The following is an 18,562-nucleotide window of genomic DNA, read 5'->3' as shown; positions in this document are numbered from 1 at the left end:
CCTAAAAATTCAAAACAAAACAACAACAACGACAAAACAAAATAACATATATTAGGCACTTTCCATGTCCCAGGCATTATCATACTTAATTCTCATGATTCTACAATAATGGCACTATTATCATCCCTCCTTTACAAAAGAGAAAAGAGTTAGTGGATAATTACTTGCCCAAGTTGCACAAGCAAGTAAATGACACAGTTGGGATGAAAATACTTGCCATGATTATCTCCCAGAGCTTAATCTAATGGCCAGCTGGTACAAAGGATATGGAGTCTTTATGAGTTCTAAACATGTGTGATTATTACTGAAGGTATAACAAATTATTCAAGAAACAAATAATTTCTAATATATGAGGTCAAAGACTAATCCACAAGGAATATTTACTCCTCTTTAAGACTGAACCAACCATGTATCAATACTTCAATGCTCCTAGGACAATCTCACCAAAAGAAAACCTAAATTATATTTTAATATGTGTATATTATGCGGGACAAAGTAAAAGTCTTATTAAATTCAAGACACATTATGTTGATTACTCTCCAGATCTAAGAAACTTTACATCACTTTGACATGGAAGAAAATTGGTTTAGTTTGTCATGATATCTCAGAAAGTTCTATTGACTTTTACTTCATTTTCTGTAGTTTTATTAGTTGTAAAGAAGCTAAAAAAAAAAAAATAGAACTTGCCTTTTACTAGGAAAGAAAAAAAGATCTTACATAGGATTTAAAATAAAGTACATCAATGATGTTGGTGATATATTTTATTCTTTGATGGGTACATTTGAATGAAGGTATGAGGATAATGGTAAAAGAGAGAAATGGGTAAGTGGAAAGGGAACTTATAGGTTAAAACTATGTGGTGACAGAACCAAAAACAAAGACTGGCTATCAGAGCCACTGTATTTTTCTTTCTCACATTTTGAGTTCATGTGAACCATGTGTCTGAAAGGATTTTGTGCAGGGGACTTTAAAAATGGGCCCACTGAAAGAATATGGTCTTACGTTTATAGATCTTGATTTTTCTTCTACCAGAAGAGCTCTCTGGATTATTTTGGAGAAAAGAGAAGGATGAGGAGGATGAAGACAAAGATGAGAAGGAAGGGAAAAGGGCAGGGGAAGAGGAAGAAGAAGAGAAGAAAGAAAAACCTCCACAGGTTATCTGTGCATTAAGTTCTGAAGCCAGTGCAATCAGGGGCAGCTGTTAGATGAGAAGAAAAGAGACTTGATTGCTAAGTAGAAGAATGTCATGAGAAACAAAGGAAAAAAGTCACAATAGCCAGATCAGTCCTGACTGTCAGTGCAGGGAGTCTTCAATCTCTCTTGATGGAAGAAGAAACCCTATACTATTTAACTAAGCAAAGATGTGCAAATGCTGGTTAGCAAACCACTCAAATGATCCACATTAAGCACACAGAAGATGTTAGTGATCAAATCCAATGAGCCCCAGTCAAAGTCCATTCACGGTGTCTGGCCAGTTCTGGTCCCCAGCTCCTCCAATTCTAGTTACATCAGGGTCTTAAGATCCCAGCTAAATTGAGAGGTCACAGAAAGCAAATCTGCCTTGTTAGCATACCTCCCACAAAAATTTTCTTCCTCACATTTACTAAAAAACTTTCATGATGGGTACCAATTAAAGTGATTTTATCTTCGATTAAGCCATTTATCTATTTTACATATTTAAAATGATTTTTACTTGCAGATTTCAGATATTCAGGTTTCAATGTCTTTTCACAGACATTGAAAAAACCAAATGCAAAAGCACAAATGATTACATAATTCAAATATTTTTATATTAGCTATGTCAAAAAAATAGACCAACAACTTTTATATCTTACATTTGCTGTTTAATGTCATATTACATCTTCTACTACTCCATTTTATATCACAAAAAAACCTCCCTGTCCAAATATGTCATATGCGAAATATAATTTTTTTCTTTTAAGTTTCCTAAATTTTTTCAAAATATAATGTGCATGACTGGAAATATATAGATCTTCTTCAAATGATATATAACTTTTTAAGGATGACAAACTTATAAAAACATACTTTCAAAATCAGTACAGGTATTTATATGTATACTTGTATTAGTTTTGAATCATAAACATATACATGACACCTGGCAACATATATGTACATATCTCTACTGTCCATGCCATTCAGATGGCATACACAGCTTAACTCATGAGTGCAATACCCAGAATAATGTGAGTGAACAGCAGGCATTCTAATATTCACTGAATGGATAAACATAATTTATTATCTGGAGGTATTCTCACTAGGCTGAAAACCATTTGCACTTGACAATTCAGTCTGACCCATGTCAAATCACCCCCATTCCTCAACTATCACTGCACAATTATTACATGTTCAAACGCAGGTTTGAGGGCTTAGGAAAAGAAATTCTTTGAAAGTGGAAGTCAAAAAAGATTGAACCAGGCAAACGACAGACATAGCATACTTGCAGCTAAAGGCCCATATTTAAAACAATTTCTATTCAGCTCCATTTTGCCAACAAGATTTCATGTCTTGGATGGCATACAAAGGTAAAAGGAACAGGAAGTAATAGGTACAGGAGATAAAGGCCTCAGGCAACTGAAACAAGTGTACTTGAATTATAGAAATTCAGTTTATATGGGTTAGAATTTTAGACATATCATCCTAGATAAAGTAACTGAAACACAAAGGCAAAAGAAGAAAAAAATACAGACTCTGCAGAAATAAAAGAGCTTACCTGCTTTAGAACTTCAACTAAAACTAAACAAAAAATGAAATCTACTGCTAAGTCTCTCCTTTCAAGAAGATAATCTCTTTCACGTTGTTGTTCATCCCTGAAACAAGAATACCAAATTCGATTGTATTAAGACTATGAATTTTAAAACAGATATTGGTTAGTAGTTCATGTTACTTACTGAGTTCCTAATGTGTATAATGTCCTATAGCAAATGTTCATACAAGCTTAATAACCCAATATGTTACACATTCTCACGTTCTTTCTTTTCTTTCTTTTGTACATTAGCAATTTATACACACGTTCCACTGTTATAGCTGTCAGAAATTAAACCTAACCTAAAAAAACTAGTAAGAAAAAAATATTTTAAATTTCATTTAGAACATCAAATACTGTTCCATATCTGATCTAAATTAAGAACTGAAACAAAAGTAATAACTTTTCTGATGAAAATACTGTGCCTGGTATCTTTCTCAAGAATCTAGGTTGAAAAATCACAAGTGGCATCAACTAAAGTCCAATTCTAAACCTGAACACAAACAGATGTTTTACTGAAAGCCAAGCTCTCCCTAGAAAATTTGAAAGAGGAGAAGACAAGTTCTAGGATCTGAACACTAAGAAGGGTCTCGTGAAAAATAACATAGGGTTTTGGCAGTCTTCCTGTATCACAACAAACAATTGCTTTCCTTCACAAACCACATGAATAGGATCTTCTTGGACTATCTCCTTAATTTCTTCTATGACTACTAAAGCTCCTAACTGCATTACTGAAATGGCACTCCCGAAATTCGGTTTTGCGTGAGTAGTCACAGTTAACGAGTCCCGCAGGGCTGCATTTCCTTTAACTGGTACCGTCTCCTGATTTACAGTTAAGTAAGAACTATCCTCTCCCCTTACTTCATAACAAAATAATCAATGCTTCTGCTTAGAAACCAAACAACAATCTTCATTGGATAACACTATCACCCTCTTCATTGAAAGGGCTTTGATTCCAGGTAGAACAGTGAAAAATGAGCTACTTACCCCTTAGATTTTGTGCTAGATCGAGGCCTATACTCATAAGATTCATCTTCAGTTCCATTCTGGCGTCTGTACCAGTCAAACAAGGTGCGAAGTAAGGAAGGGAGACAGTGCTCTGCTACTGAGCTCATAGAGCTTATCAACTGAAAATACAAGATATTAACAGAAGATAAAATACCACATCAGAATACCACACTCTGAATTCTACCAGCAATCACTTAAAAATAATTAACATTTCAAGAATAAATATAGGTGAATAAACATACTAACAAAGTAATAAATGTATTTTAAAATTTTTTAAAGGGCTAAGGATATATAGCTAAGTAGTAAAGTGGGCTAAGTTTCACCCACTATTAAACTTTATCCAAATCCATTCAGTTAAGCACAGAGGCTTTCCTTTTTGCCCGCCTCCATATGCTACTCATTTGTGTAGAAACAGGACCATTAGTAACACCCCTGATTATACAAATGGGTACCTCTGGGAGAACTGTTATGTATAACATAAAAAAACACATCTACTTCCTTCCCCTGGCCAGTTCCTCTCTCCTCATGTGAACAAAAGGTTCTAAAATGTTGCCACTAAAAAGAAGAGACGTAGAAACAAGACTATTATGTTAAAAGTGTGGGAAAAGCTCTAATTTACTCTAAACTGCTATTATACAGAACAGAGAATTATAATTATATAATTAGTGATACAAATAAAAATATTAGAAAAGTGTTGTATACAAGCTTTCCAAGCTCAGAATAAATAGAGAACATAAATGGGCAGATAATGTGGTGGGATAAACTAATGCAACTCAAAATGAGACATCCCTGAAATCATATGAATTGTAGGTGAATATCAGAGTTACTTCACGAATAAACCCAACTGCCTGTAATGGCGGTAAGGGGTATACCAGTTACCATGAGCAGGCCCTAAGATTACTCTTCTTGAGAATCCAGGGGGAAAAAAAATCAGAAATTCTTTCTTCATATGAATTTCTGTATCTGATTCAACCCACTGCTCATAAAATTAATATTTTTAAATCAGCATACAATAAAACATGCTAGAAAGTGATCCCAGAGAGCAGGCATGGGATCACTAAAAAACTATGGGTTGCAGGAATACTCAAGGTTCCATTTGGTTCCATGACAACAGGAATTATTATTTAACGAAGATAAATTGATATCTCTAAGAATTAAAATTTGAATTTTCATATTTTATGTTCGTCACATAACTTCAGAATGTATTTCATCCAGGAAAATAGAAAAGAATAAAACAACGTATTTGACTGTGTAAGCTGTTCTCTTTTTCATTGTCTCTGCCTTCTTTTAATCATGGTTCTATTAATAAATTACCATAATTTGACAGATAAATAGTTTCTAACATAGGAATTAAAGTAAAACAAGATTCTTATTTTATTTAACTATTTTTAAAAATTAAAATTTTATTAATGACTGGTACTACTCAAAAGAATTTGGTTCATTGTTAATAAAGAAGGAAAAATAAAACACCATCTGCCAATGTAAATATATATTAAAACAGTTTAAAGCACACATACCTTTTCCTTGTGAAAAAAAAATCAAGCTTTGAGGCATGATCGTTGATAGTTTTATTAATCATTAACATAAGAAAATACTTGGAAATTTCCCTTAAAACCTTGTTTAATAGGGTTCCAAATTCTGATTGTACATTCATTCATTCATCATTGAAGTAGAATTCAAGACATAATCTAAATACTCTTAAAATAATCTACGAATAATACATTAACAATAATTACTAGTAACAATTAATTCCTTTGCAGTTGGCATTAAGATTTGAAAAGCATTATATAAGGGGATCCTATTATTACTGTAACAGAGAACTAGTCTCCCTATTCATGGTTTCTTCTTAAATTAATGGCTATGTACTAAATGTATGCATCTGAATCACCTAAGGAGCTATTGCAAAATACAAGTGCCAGAGCACTACTCTTGGTGATTCAGATTCAGCAGAACTGGAGTGGGATCCAGAAACAGTATTTTGGTGCATCTCTACCAAGTAATTCTAAACAGTCATCTTTATTTAATCAAATAGACTAATATGAACTTCTATTTCCTAGATACATGATTATGAGAAAAGTATCTCAGGAATATTAGGTGATAATAGAAAGCTAATCTGGGTTATTTTTTTTTTTTGCAAACAATCAACACATAATAAAATAATTCTTGAGCAAACATAATTATGACAAAAATAACACTTTATCAAACATTTAACCTCAGCAAAAGGAAAGAATTAACATTAGAGAAATACAACAACTTTTAGATATCAGTAATCTATATAAAGGGGGTTTGGGCAGGGCAGTTGCTGTATATCTTCTTTTCAGGCTTCTTTGGCTTTCTGAAAGAGAGTGTCTACTTGGCCTTTGCACAAACACAGCTAGAAGTACAAATGTGAAGATGGGATGTAGTTAATGCCTCTTGGGGCAGCTCTCAACTACTGGGGATGGGAGCTGCAGACGAATGCCCTAGCGCCTCATTCTTCAGACATACAATTAATTATACAAACATTCTGTACAATTCTCAGAAGTGGAATGAAGCCCCACGGGCCACAGCAGTGACCTCTAAAATGCTCCCTGCTGTCAGTTCTTCCTCTCCCCTGCTTCACTCTCCCAAGTCTGATCTCTGGGATCACTTTCCAGGACCGAGTCCTGATCTCCAGCTCTGCTTACAGGAGCGGGTGGAAAAGGAGGGAAGCAGCCTGGATGTCTCAACAGGAAAAAACAAATGTTAGAAACCGTAGGGGCTGGTATGCAGGAAAGACTGAGGGATGTAACTGGAAACTTTCTGAGAAAATTTAAAAGGGCACAGTAAAGAGATTAACAACAAAAAGTTGGTTTTTAAAATGCTGAATGAACAGAATGAGAGTTCACAGCTCATTCTATGAACTATAAAATCCACAGTTCCTAACTCATTTTATTTGTTTGTTAAAAAACAAACTACCAGTTAATTCCAGGCTGAATCTAGTGTATAAAGAGATAAAGGATCACTAAACAAAATAAAGGAATTTCTTAATATTGGCTATATTTGAACCAGACTGTTGGGACAAACATTTTCTTTTCGGAAAAAATATTTCCCCCCAAATTGGCATACCTGGTCAAACTGAAAATCTTCACCCCTCTGGAGAGATCTAGACAAAGGCTTCTCCTACAATTAAAAAAAATATATGTATATATAAAATATCAGAAATCCTTCATATGATAAACAGTTCAGATTTGTAAGTTGGTTTTAGTTTCATTTGTATTTAGATTGTTTCAAGAAAGGTTCTGTTCTGTTAATTGAAATGAAATTTAATATAATTAGTTTAACTTAAAGTTATCACTCATAGTGTGATACTTCTGCCAGTCTTTCTGCCTACTTGTCTTGCTGGCTATCCCACACACTTAACTTACTGAATATAAGAGATGTCTTGATTATGTTAGAATACATTTTGATTTTTTTGCGGAGATTTTTTAGGATGTTTTTCTAAGTTTTCAACATTGTGCTTTTTATCTGAATTTCTATATTAAATACGCATCAGAAAAATAAACACCATCCTTCTACAAATGAAACTGGAATTTAGAAATATGTATATTTTAAAGCTTCTCTATCCGACAGCGTTCCAATTTCCTTCTCTCACAACTAGTCTTCATAAAAATAAACTTACAAATGTATATACCACTAAAATATAGTAATTCCTAATCTTACTATAAGAGAATCAAGTTTCTAAGTTAAATGGGGTCAGGAAAACACCTGAATTCCATGGCACTTTACTTTCTTAATAGGGAGAAGTTTTTGGTATGTCCTTGGCATTTGAGCTCTCATACACTAAGTACACTTTGGTAATTATCTTGCAGAACTAGTTTTATATCTCTAAAACCAAACTATACACCATCCATGTGCAAAATGATGATAACCCTGTATAAGAATATATATGCCTAATTAACTAGCTCTAAAATCTAAGTAATACATTGTCTCATAGAACAATGTTTCTGAAAGTATAATTTGATACTATCATTTGATACTGAGCCAAGGGATCTTTAATATCTTAATGTGAATTGTGTGTTTAAGGGAACGGGGATGTTAGGGGAGACAAGTGGTTTCTTTCCAACTTATATGACTTATTTGATCTCCTTTTCACTGTAAATATTAAAGATCTTTAGTAATATTTTGAAGAATCCTGATCTAATTAGTTTGTTAAGCACACAGCTCATTTATACAATAATGTAATAGCCAAGAAGGATAAAAGAGGACAAATAACCTTTTCAGAAACACACTGTTGTCTTATACTCAACATTTTTCATTCCTCAAAGGTTTCTGAAGATTTGACATCCTCTTAAGAGCTTTTCCTAAACCAGGAAATGGAGATGGATGATTTTTTTTCCATAATAAAAACTTCAGAAATGATTTTTGAATGCAAAAGGAACTCAAAACCATAAAATAAGTGCACTGCACTAAAGTACTAATCAAGGACTTTGTTAACCTCTCAGTTTGATTACAGTGTGGTCGACGATGCCTTAATCATTGCTCAAGCATGTGTACTGTCTTTCAATAAGAGATTTTGCAAAGACAAACCAAAATGTGTTTATTTCTTCACTATCACAACAAATGAAGAGAATACAAGTTATTTTCTATATTCACATACACACAAACGCAAAGGCTTATGAACGAAAATATTTATTGTAGCATTTTTTCAGTCAATTACCAAATTGAGGTAAGTCCCAAACTACCTCTACATAGAGACTGGTTTAAAAATACAGATATATAGATGTAGATATTATTAATATATATCTATAGCTATATCTTTTCTTGAAATAATATTCAACTGTTAGAAAGAATAAAACAAATTTATATATGAGCTGATATCGAAAAATCTCCAATTTACATTGTTAAAATAAAAATACCTAGGTAAAGAAAAAATACATATATAATCCTATTTGTGTTTTTTTAAAAAAGGTAACAGGTGCTACAAGAGATGAGATAAATAACAGGCATGAAAAATGGTAGACTAAAAACTGTGTGGACAGTGATTATCCTGATTAAGAATGAAAGAAAGGGTCATTATTTTTATTACATAACCTTTAGAATTATTTTCGCTTTATATAAAATGTCATTACTTCATGATACTATAAAAGTCTAATAATAATTGCAAGGCTCACAATCCTTTATATTCTAATTGGTTTCTTTAACATAACTAGTATATATGTACAGAGTAGCAACGGCAACAAGTAGCTTCCAGAAAAATCGAAAGTTTATTGAAAAGATTTTGATAGCATAACAATAATACTGAAATCCCTCAATAATTTGCAATTAAAGATGTAATTCTTGGGGGGGACCAGTTGAGATGGCATAGAAGGTAGATTCTGTGCATGCCTCCTCTCATGACCACATCAAAATTATAAAGAAACTACAGAACAACCATCACTGGGAATCGCCTGAGGTATGGCTGAACAGAAGACCTACAATTAGGGACAAACATGAGAGGCCACCTCGAACTGGTAGGAGGGACGGAGACATGAAATGTCTCAGTCCTACAACCGTTTGTGGTGATGGAGAATTAGGAGGTTTATCTTGGCTGCAGGGCCCTCTCCCCTACCTGAGGAGAGAAGGGTCCCAGCCCCACACTGGGCTCCCCAGCCCAGGGTTCCAGTGCTGGGTAGAGAAGTCCTCACAACCTCTGGCTGTGAAAACCAGTGGAGATTGTGGCTGCGTGAAACGAAGGGCTGCGGGAGTTGGAACATGTTCCTCTTAAAGGCACCCCACCTGAGTTACTTGCTGATGGACTTACTAGCTCTGAGCTCAAGTACTGGGGCAGCTGCTCAAGGAGTGACAGGGACATATGGGGACAGACTGAGTTGTTGGGTTTTGTGGCAAGGGCTGGAGGGGTTGCTTTCTCCCCAGGCAAAGTACTTCCAGTAACCACAGTTCCTTTGTTGAGCCCTCCCTACTCCCAGCATGAAGACAAAGGCAGCCACCATATCTGGGTCTCCATCAACCTGCATTAACACAGGTTGCTCTGCCCAGATGATTCCCCGAGACTCTGCCTTTCCCAACGTGCGGGCCCAACCAAGCTGCCTCCAGTGGTTTATTCCATACAACTGACCTGTGTTGGCTCTTGCTACAGACTTTCCTAAAATCTCTCAAAGGCTCACAAAACCCAGAGAAGCAGCATCTTGCTTTGGAGTGCCCTGTACTTCTTGCTGAGTAGTCCCAAGGCCCTCACTAGCGGCAGCCGGCCTCAGTTACTGGTATGGCCACTCAAGGCACCTATAAGCCTAGCACAGGTAGCAGCCATCTGTAGATTGCTTGGTGACTCTTACCAGGTTGCTCTGGAAGCACACAGGCTGCAGCTAAATTTGGCATGCAGCTAGACCCCTCCCAGGAGGCCCTTGGACCAGCACATCCAGTGGCCTGCTTCGACCAGCATGAGAGCCAAAACACCAGCCAGGGCTGCATCTGAGGATGGCACACCTAAGGGCAGACTGGGCACCAGAGCCCTGCTAAAGGGAATCCTGCTCTGTAGGGTCAGCCAATCCTCACGAACTATCAACCCAAGAGTCAATCCCTCCCATCAGCATACAAACAGCAACCAAGGCTCAACTACAACAGGAGGGCACACACATTCCACAAAAGGGACACAGCTGGAGCATCTCACTCAGGTGACCAGGGAAGACTGTGCCACTGGGCCCCACAGGACACCTACTACATGAAGCTATTCTAAGACTGGGAGACTTAGGGGCACTACCTAATACATAGAAACAGACACATGGAGGCAGGAAAATGAGGAGACCAAAAAAAAAAAAAAGCATGTCTCACATGAAAGAATAGAACAATGCTCCAGAAAAAGAACATAACAAAATAGAGACAAGCAGTCGACCAGACAGAAGACAAAACAGTGGTTACAAGGCATGCTCAATGAACTTAGGGGAAGAGTAGATAAACTCAGTGAGAACTTAAACAAAGAGATAGAAAACGTAAAAATGGAGAAGAAAAATATAAAAGAAAACCAGTCAGAAATGAATAATATAATATCAGACATGAAGAGTACATCAGAGGTAATCAACAGAGTGGATGAAGTGAAGAACTGAATCAGCAATTTAGAAGATAATGTAGCAGAAAACACTCAAGTAGAACAGCAACAAGAAAAAAAGAATCCAAAAAAAAAAAAATGAAGACAGTTTAAGGAGCCTCTGGGACAATATCAAGCATAACAACATTCACATCATAGAGTTAGCAGAAGGAGAAGAGAGAGAACAAAGAATTGAAAACCTATTTGTAGAAATAATGATGAAAAACTTCCCTAACCTGATGAAAGAAACAGAAATACACTCCAATGAAGTTCAGAAAGTCTCAAACGAGATGAACACAAACAGGCCCTCACCAAGATACATCATAAATAAAATGCCATAGGTTAAATACACAGGCAAAATCTTAAAAAGCAGCAAGAGAAAAGCAGTTTCCTACAAGGGAGCTCCCATAAGACTGTCAGATGATTTCTCAACAGAAACTTTGCACAAAATATTCAAAGTGATGAAAAGTCAGGACCTATAATCACAATTACTCTACCCAGCAAAGCTATTGCTTAGAATTAAAGGACATATAAAGAGCTTCTCAGATAAGAAAAAGCTAAAGGAGTTCATCACCACCAAGACAGAATTACAGGAAATATTGGAGGGACTTCTTTAAGAAGGAGGAAAAAAATCAAGAATATGTATAAAGAACAGCAATAACTACATACCTATCAATAAGCACTTCAAATGAAAAAGAATTAAATGCGCCAATCAAAAGACAGGGTGGCTGAATGAATAAGAAAACAAAATCCTTACACAAGCTGCCTATAAGAGACTCACTTCAGATTAAAAGACACATAGAGACAGAAAGTAAAGGGATGTAAAAAGATATTTCATGATGGACCTAGCGCATATTGTGGTAAATGGAATAAATTAGAGAAAGACAAATGCCATTTGGTTTCATGTATATGTAGAATCTAAAGAACAAAATAAACAACAACAATACTAACAAAAGAAAACAAAACAAACTCATAAAGAGAACACTGTGAAGGTTACCAGAAAGAAGGAGCTTTTGGCAGGGGGTGGAGGGCAGTGAAAAGTGGCAAAAGGATTAAGAAGTACAAAATAGTTAGGTACAAAATAGACATGGAGATATAAAGTATAGCATAAGGAATATAGTCAATAATATTGTAATAACTATGTACTATGTCAAAGGGGGATCAGATTTATTGGGGTGATCACTTCATAGATGTCTAATCGCTATGTTGTACATTTGAAACTAATGTAATATTGTATGCCAACTATAATTAAAAAATAAAAATATTATTTAAAAAAAAAAAGATGGTAATTTTCTCCTAAATAACTCCTGCCCTTGTGGAGCTAAAAGTCTAATGACAGAACAAACAAAATATGCAGTATTATCTTGTACAGACTTTAGGACAGAAAGTTAGAATGGGGGGGTGAGATTTTAGGCAGAATGACCATTGAGATGACATTAGAGTCACAATCAGAGAGACATGAGTGAGGTTTGCTATGCAGAGTGAAGGAAAAAAACCTGTTGATACCTCTGAAGTCCCAAAAGGCTCAGGAACTGGAGCACTTTGGTGCTTGAAAAGTTTGGACAAAGTTGAAGTTAAAAATGAACGCTGATTGAACAACTGTTTAAGAAAGATTTAGCTCTTCCCTCGCCTTTCCTTCACCAACTCACTCTGCTTAGCAGGTTGACCATCCCTCCACCTTAACCACAGAGGAACTGTCCTTTTTAGCAAAAGGCGAAACAGAAATGCTGACTGGGGGCATACTACAGCTGAATGAGGCATCATACCAGAGGGATTAAAAATTTATATACTGAATATCAAAAACCCAATATCTTCTGCCTCTAGATCCCCAGAATGTTACAGCAGGTAAGACTAAACTCTTCCATTGTGGGTACTAGAAGAACCTTCCCTAGGGACTCTGATCAGACCCTAGAAAAAGATCTGACATTGATAGTTCAGATGATTACACACTGAAGACCACAGTCAAAAATGTCCCTCCACGTATACCAGGCTTCTAATCAGCTGCTGTTCAGTGTCTCAACCGTGAAACATAATATGTTCAGACAAACACAGGAGAAGGAAAAACTAACAGAAAACTAGAAGAAAGAAAAGATCATATGGAGAGAGGAAATTCTTTTTAAAATACATATATATTTAATAGTCTCAAAAAATAGTGGAAATTGCAGAATTGTAAAAATGCAGGGCCTAAACCAAATATATAAAATCAAAATCAGCAGGTAACTCTTAAAGCCTTTTTCCTTATCTTCTTTTCTAGTCACCAGCTAGCAATCTAAAAGATTAACAGATAAGCTTGTATGTGCCTGGATTGTTACCCAGAATTGATCTACCTCCTTTTAGGAAGAAAGAAGCCTAAGGTACTGGATTGTATAGTCTCCAAGCTGCATTGCATTTTCAATCAATGACTGATTGCCTTTCCTTCCTGAAACTTCCTTCTAAAATAAAAATGAAAATGAAATTGTGGCTAAAAGTCAAGCTCAGCTAATCTTCACCTCTTTTAGCCTCCTTAACCTCCTTTAATTATGACTTCTAAAATGAAAATGAAAAGGCCTGTTCTCTCATTTTAGTGGTAGATTAAATTCTTTTGGCAAAAGCCATTTATCTTCACGCTTTTAAGTTTTTTGTAACCCACTGCCCAACTGACCATGAGACACACCAGCCTCCCTGTATCTAACAATCCACTGATGTTACTTTCTTTAAGTGACCCTGCAAGAGTTTCATTTGAGAACAAGAAAGTCCTCTTGGATGATTGCTTATTACCTAAAAGAGTACAGAATAAATTTCAAAATAAATAAAATCATAATAAATGCATTTGAAGCTATAATAAAAATATTAGATTAAATGTATCTTCATTACCAAATCTTAATGCTGTTTAGATGACATACAATCTACTCAGATTGTCACATATATGAAACAAAGCTGGCAGAAATCTGATGAGGATAAGAAATTATGTTGATATATCCAAGTATGGGGGCTAAAATCTGATGAGAATTTTCTCAGTCTGTTTGTCCTTGGCTGCTAGAGACCACAACTTTGGGGGATTTCCTGGTGTCTTAGGCAGAGAAAGCAGGGACACTTTCTCCCTAAGTGCGATGAAGGGGTAGAAACATCTATATTCTGATGAAATCCTGACCACTATTCACCATAATTTTATAATCTCATCTTAGATGACATGGGAAATGTCTCTGAAACTAGCTATCAAACTAGCTATTAAATATAGTCAGCATCAGACAAGCATTCTGAAAGCACTATTAAAAGCTCTGGCTGGAACAATGACATTATGTTTGTTAGAACAAAGGGCACATGCCACAGCAATGTTCTAAGGCTAAAGTCAACTTAAAATACAAATATTTACTAAGCACCTTCTGCTAAGCACCTACTACCATGGGCAGTGCTGCAGATAGAAAGGTGAACAAGACCTGGCTTCTGATATCAAGTAGCTCACATCAGAGGAGATAAACATATAAGCAACTGACATGACAGTGTTAGAATCTAAAAATATGAACAACTTATTATGGTAAAACAAAGATTCATTTAGCTTGAAGAGAATCACTATCTTAGAGAGAACAAATGGTAAGTTGAAAGGATAAGTATAGGTTTAAAAAACATAGGAGTTAAAAGCATTTTAATTTGAGAGAAAAATAAGAACAAATAAACCAAGACAAAGAAATATATAGAGGATATTTAAAGTGTCATAGCATACATCAGGATTAAGAGAGCTGTGAGACATTATACAAACTATAACAAGACTACACAGTGGCTAGAATGATCCAACAAGAACTGGAAAAGTGAGGAAGATTTTTAAAGAAGAAAGATGATAATATTTTTGTATTAGATAAAGAAATGGCTGGCGAGAACAAGAAAAATGTAAAGGCAGTAGACCGCTTGACTGATTAGAAGGCTCTTGCAATGGCCTAATATGACAGAACCTGACCCTGAGATAGGACAGTGACAATGGTACTGGAAGAAAAAGGAAGGAGGAAAACAGAAAAATACCATTTTAACTCAGTCAAATTAAGTAATTTCACTCATTTTCTTTTAATATTTTTACTCTTAACACCTTCATATTTCAAAATTAAAATTCCTTTAAGAATATGTAATATTTGAGAACTGAGAGGACCACACAACATAGTGCTGTTTACAAAATATTTTATGAAATAGGTAAACTGTTTGAAAAATGTGCTGTGTTGAAATGAGTTGAAAATTACTAAAGCAGGATGATGGGTTTGGCTACTGTCATATCGTCAACTTGCAAATTATTCTAGATTGTCCTTTATTTTCTCTTATGTTTCATTTGTCTCAACAATTTCCATTGGTGAAATCTATTTTTGATCTTTGTGACCTGCAGCAACTTACCAAAGCAGATTCTAAAGCCATTACAGCTTTCTAGATCACCATTTTACAGTAGTTCCCCCCTTATCTATGGTTTTGCTTTCCACGGTTTGTTGCCTATGGTCAATGGCAGTCCAAAAATATTTAATGGAAAATTCCAGAAATAAACAAGTCATAGGTTTGAATTATGTACTGTTCTGAGGAGTGTGATGAAATCTTGCATTTTCCTTTCTGTCCTATCCTGGACGTGAATCATCCCTTTGTCCACCATATTCACACTGTATGTATATAATACCTGCCCATTAGTCACTTAGTAACCATCTCAGTTATCACATATCAACTGTCACAGTATCACAGGACTTATGTTCAAGTAACCCTTATTTTACTTAATAATGGCCCCAAAGTGCAAGAGTAGTGATGCTGGCAATTCAGATATGCCAAAGAGGAGCCATAAAGTGCTTCCTTTACATAAAAAAGTATGCATGTGTAGGAAAAACACAGTACATATAGGGTTTATTAGTTTCAGGAATTTACTAGGGCTCTTGGAACTTACCCTCCTACCACCCCCAGCAGATAAAGATACTAACCTATTCCTTAAATTTTTTTTAAGACTTTATTTTTTTAGAGGAGTTTTAGGTTCACAGCAAAAATGAGGGGAAGGGAGAGACCTCCCATACCCACTGTACCCACACCTGCATAGCCTCCTTCATTATCAACATTCCCCACCAAAATAATACATTTGTTACCATGGATGAACCTACACTGACATATCATAATCATCCAAAGACCATAGCCTACATAACGGTTCACTTTTGGTGTTATATAGTCTATGGGTTTGGACAAATGTATGATGACATGTATCCATCTTTACAGTATCACAGAGTGTTTTTTTCACTGCCCTAAAAATCCTCTATGTTCTGTCTATTCATCACCCCTCTCCACCCACACCCAAACCCTGGCAATCACTCATCTTTTTACTGTCTTCAGAGCTTTGCCTTTTCTAGAATGCCATATATTTGGAATCATACAGTATGTAGCCTTTTCAGATTGACTTCCTTTAATATTTTTTTCAAGTATACTATTTCCTTCAGAAAATTTATATTACATTGATTAATACAAAAGTCAAGAAAATTTCAGATTTATAGATCAGCTTACTTACCAAGGGTTCAGCCATTACAACTTCAATTTTCTTTTCAGCTTGAACAGTAAATTCTGCAAAGAGGCTCTTGATGACATATTCACCAGGCTTGACATCTGGGTCAATTGTAATGCTTGACATGATGATACTCTTTTTCTCCAAAGTGGTATGAAAGTTGGAAGAAGCGTAGTACTTATTCACTTTGCTGACTGGTGCTGAAGCTAAAAATAAAAGAAACAAAAGAGCTCTACTTTAATAATCAACTCAATTAGGCCTAGCATTGCTACCCTGTTTAAAATGCATCCTAACCATAAACCGCAACCAGATCTCCCAATTTGTATTACCATACTCTATTTTTCTCTATTACACTTGTTGCCTTCTAACATACTGCCCAACATAACTATAATTTAATTATACATTACGTTTGTGATGTGCTGTTTTTTTTATCCTAATGTAAATTCCATAAGAACAGGGCTTTTCTTTTGTCTTTTATGTTCACTGATGATTCCTAAGTGCCTAGAATAATGCCTGGCATATACTAGGCATATAATAAATAGGTACTAAATAAATGAATGAATTCTAAACATGCCATGAACAATAAAGGAAATAAAACAGATGTGAATAAATGAAACACAGATGGGGTTAGGGGTTGAAATATAGTACTTTGGAGAGCATGTTCAGGAAAGACCTCATTTGAAGAAGCCATATTTGAACTCAAATCTAAACAATTAAAAAAGGCAATAAGGCAAAAACACCAGGAACAGAAAGCATGTTTGAGAAACAAAAAGACCAGTGTGGCTGGAGCTCAAGGGAGGAAGCAGGGGTAGAGGGCAATGTAAGATGAAGTCAGAATCATTAGTCAAGGATTTAAGTTTTAGAACTTTGTAAAGAAATTAGATTTTACTCCAAATGCAATTAAAACTCTGGGGAAAATATTAACTTGGAGAGGGATAGGATTTGGCATTTCCTTAAAAGATCTTTCTGGCTCTTCTGGAGAATGGATTCGAAGAGGGCATATATAGAATCAGGAAGCCATTGCAGAAATCCAAGTGAAATGATCAGAGCTTGGGCTAAGAGGATGGCAGTGGCATAGGAGAGAAGGAAAAGGATTTGAGATTTGTCATATGTTAGTGCATCTGATATCAATGTGAGGGAAAGGAATTAAAGATGACTCTCAGTTTTTTTATTTCAATCATCCTAAGGGTAGTGGTGCCATTTACTTAGTTAGGAATGACACTGTGCCTGGCAAATAGTATCTTACACCAGATATGGCACAAAAAGAGGACACACCATTGCACACTGTTTATTTACACCTGTTCTGTTCTCTTGACTGCCTGGGCAGCCTAACTGGATTTCTACCTATAGCTTACCCTTATGTCATTCTTCCAGACTACTCCGTAACACAGATCTTTCCATTCTTAACTTCAGCTTATGAAATCCTCTTTTGTCTAGAGTATTCACAGAGACCTTGTAAGATTATATTTCTCTACTTCAAACTGATCTCCAGATATTGCCCTTTTATATGCTGGCCTATAAATAACCCTCTTCTTAAAAAGGGAAAAAGGACACAATTATTCAAACATTGAATTTCTGTGTGTATGCATGTACATAACTATAGAACAATAAGTTCATTCTAAATACAAACATTCCATACTGGCTAATAATAAAAATGTTGATAACCACCTAAAAAAGAAAACGTATGAGGTAAATGGCCTTTGAATAAGAACAAAAGTAAAAAATATTTCTTAATTTAAAAAGCAACAACAAAAAATTCTTAGTTTAAAAAGCAAGCCTATCCTAGTAAGTTATTTTGTAGACATCAACAAACTGATGTTAAGTTTATATGGAGAGGCAAGTAAGCCAGAATAGCTACCACAATATTGAAGAACAAAGTTAGAGGACTTATACTACTCAACTTCAACACTTACTTAAAGTGACAGTAAAGACAATGTGATATTGGTGAAAGAATAGATAAACAGATCAGCGTAACAGAACAGGAAGCCCAGGAATATACCCCACACAAATGAAGTCAACTGATGTTTGACCAAGGAGCAAAAGCAATCAATGGGAAAAGGAGACTTTCCAACAGATGGTGCTGGAATGACTGAATACCCACACACAAATAAAAAAAAAAATCTAGACACAGAGCTCACTTTTCTCTCTCTACCTCCTTCCCTCCCCCCCCCCCGCCCCGCACACACGCACACACACAATTCTAAATGTAAAATGCAAACCCCCCTGAATTCCAAGAACATAAGGTAAAAGAAAAATGTAGGTATTC

At 35.6% G+C, this 18,562-nt stretch overlaps 1 protein-coding gene across 14 annotated transcripts in view; it reads right to left on the bottom strand.

Moving 5' to 3' along the window:
- The window catches only part of FRYL (FRY like transcription coactivator), a 228,821-nt gene that overhangs the window by 114,881 nt on the left and 95,378 nt on the right, over positions 1–18,562 (bottom strand). For all 14 annotated transcript variants that reach the window (XM_016128140.2, XM_016128138.2, XM_016128139.2 and 11 more), the window contains 4 exons: positions 16,303–16,502; positions 6,860–6,913; positions 3,752–3,891; positions 2,732–2,828 (listed from right to left, as the gene is read on the bottom strand). In XM_016128140.2, coding sequence (XP_015983626.2) covers positions 2,732–2,828; positions 3,752–3,891; positions 6,860–6,913; positions 16,303–16,422 — 411 coding nt within the window. In that variant the 5' untranslated portion in view covers positions 16,423–16,502. The remainder of the gene's footprint in view (positions 1–2,731; positions 2,829–3,751; positions 3,892–6,859; positions 6,914–16,302; positions 16,503–18,562) is intronic.

Source organism: Rousettus aegyptiacus, unplaced genomic scaffold, assembly GCF_014176215.1.
Source record: "Rousettus aegyptiacus isolate mRouAeg1 unplaced genomic scaffold, mRouAeg1.p scaffold_m13_p_10, whole genome shotgun sequence".
NCBI lineage: Eukaryota > Metazoa > Chordata > Mammalia > Chiroptera > Pteropodidae > Rousettus > Rousettus aegyptiacus.
Note: the sequence above shows the minus strand (reverse complement) of the source record. Positions and strands in the feature narration are given on the sequence as shown.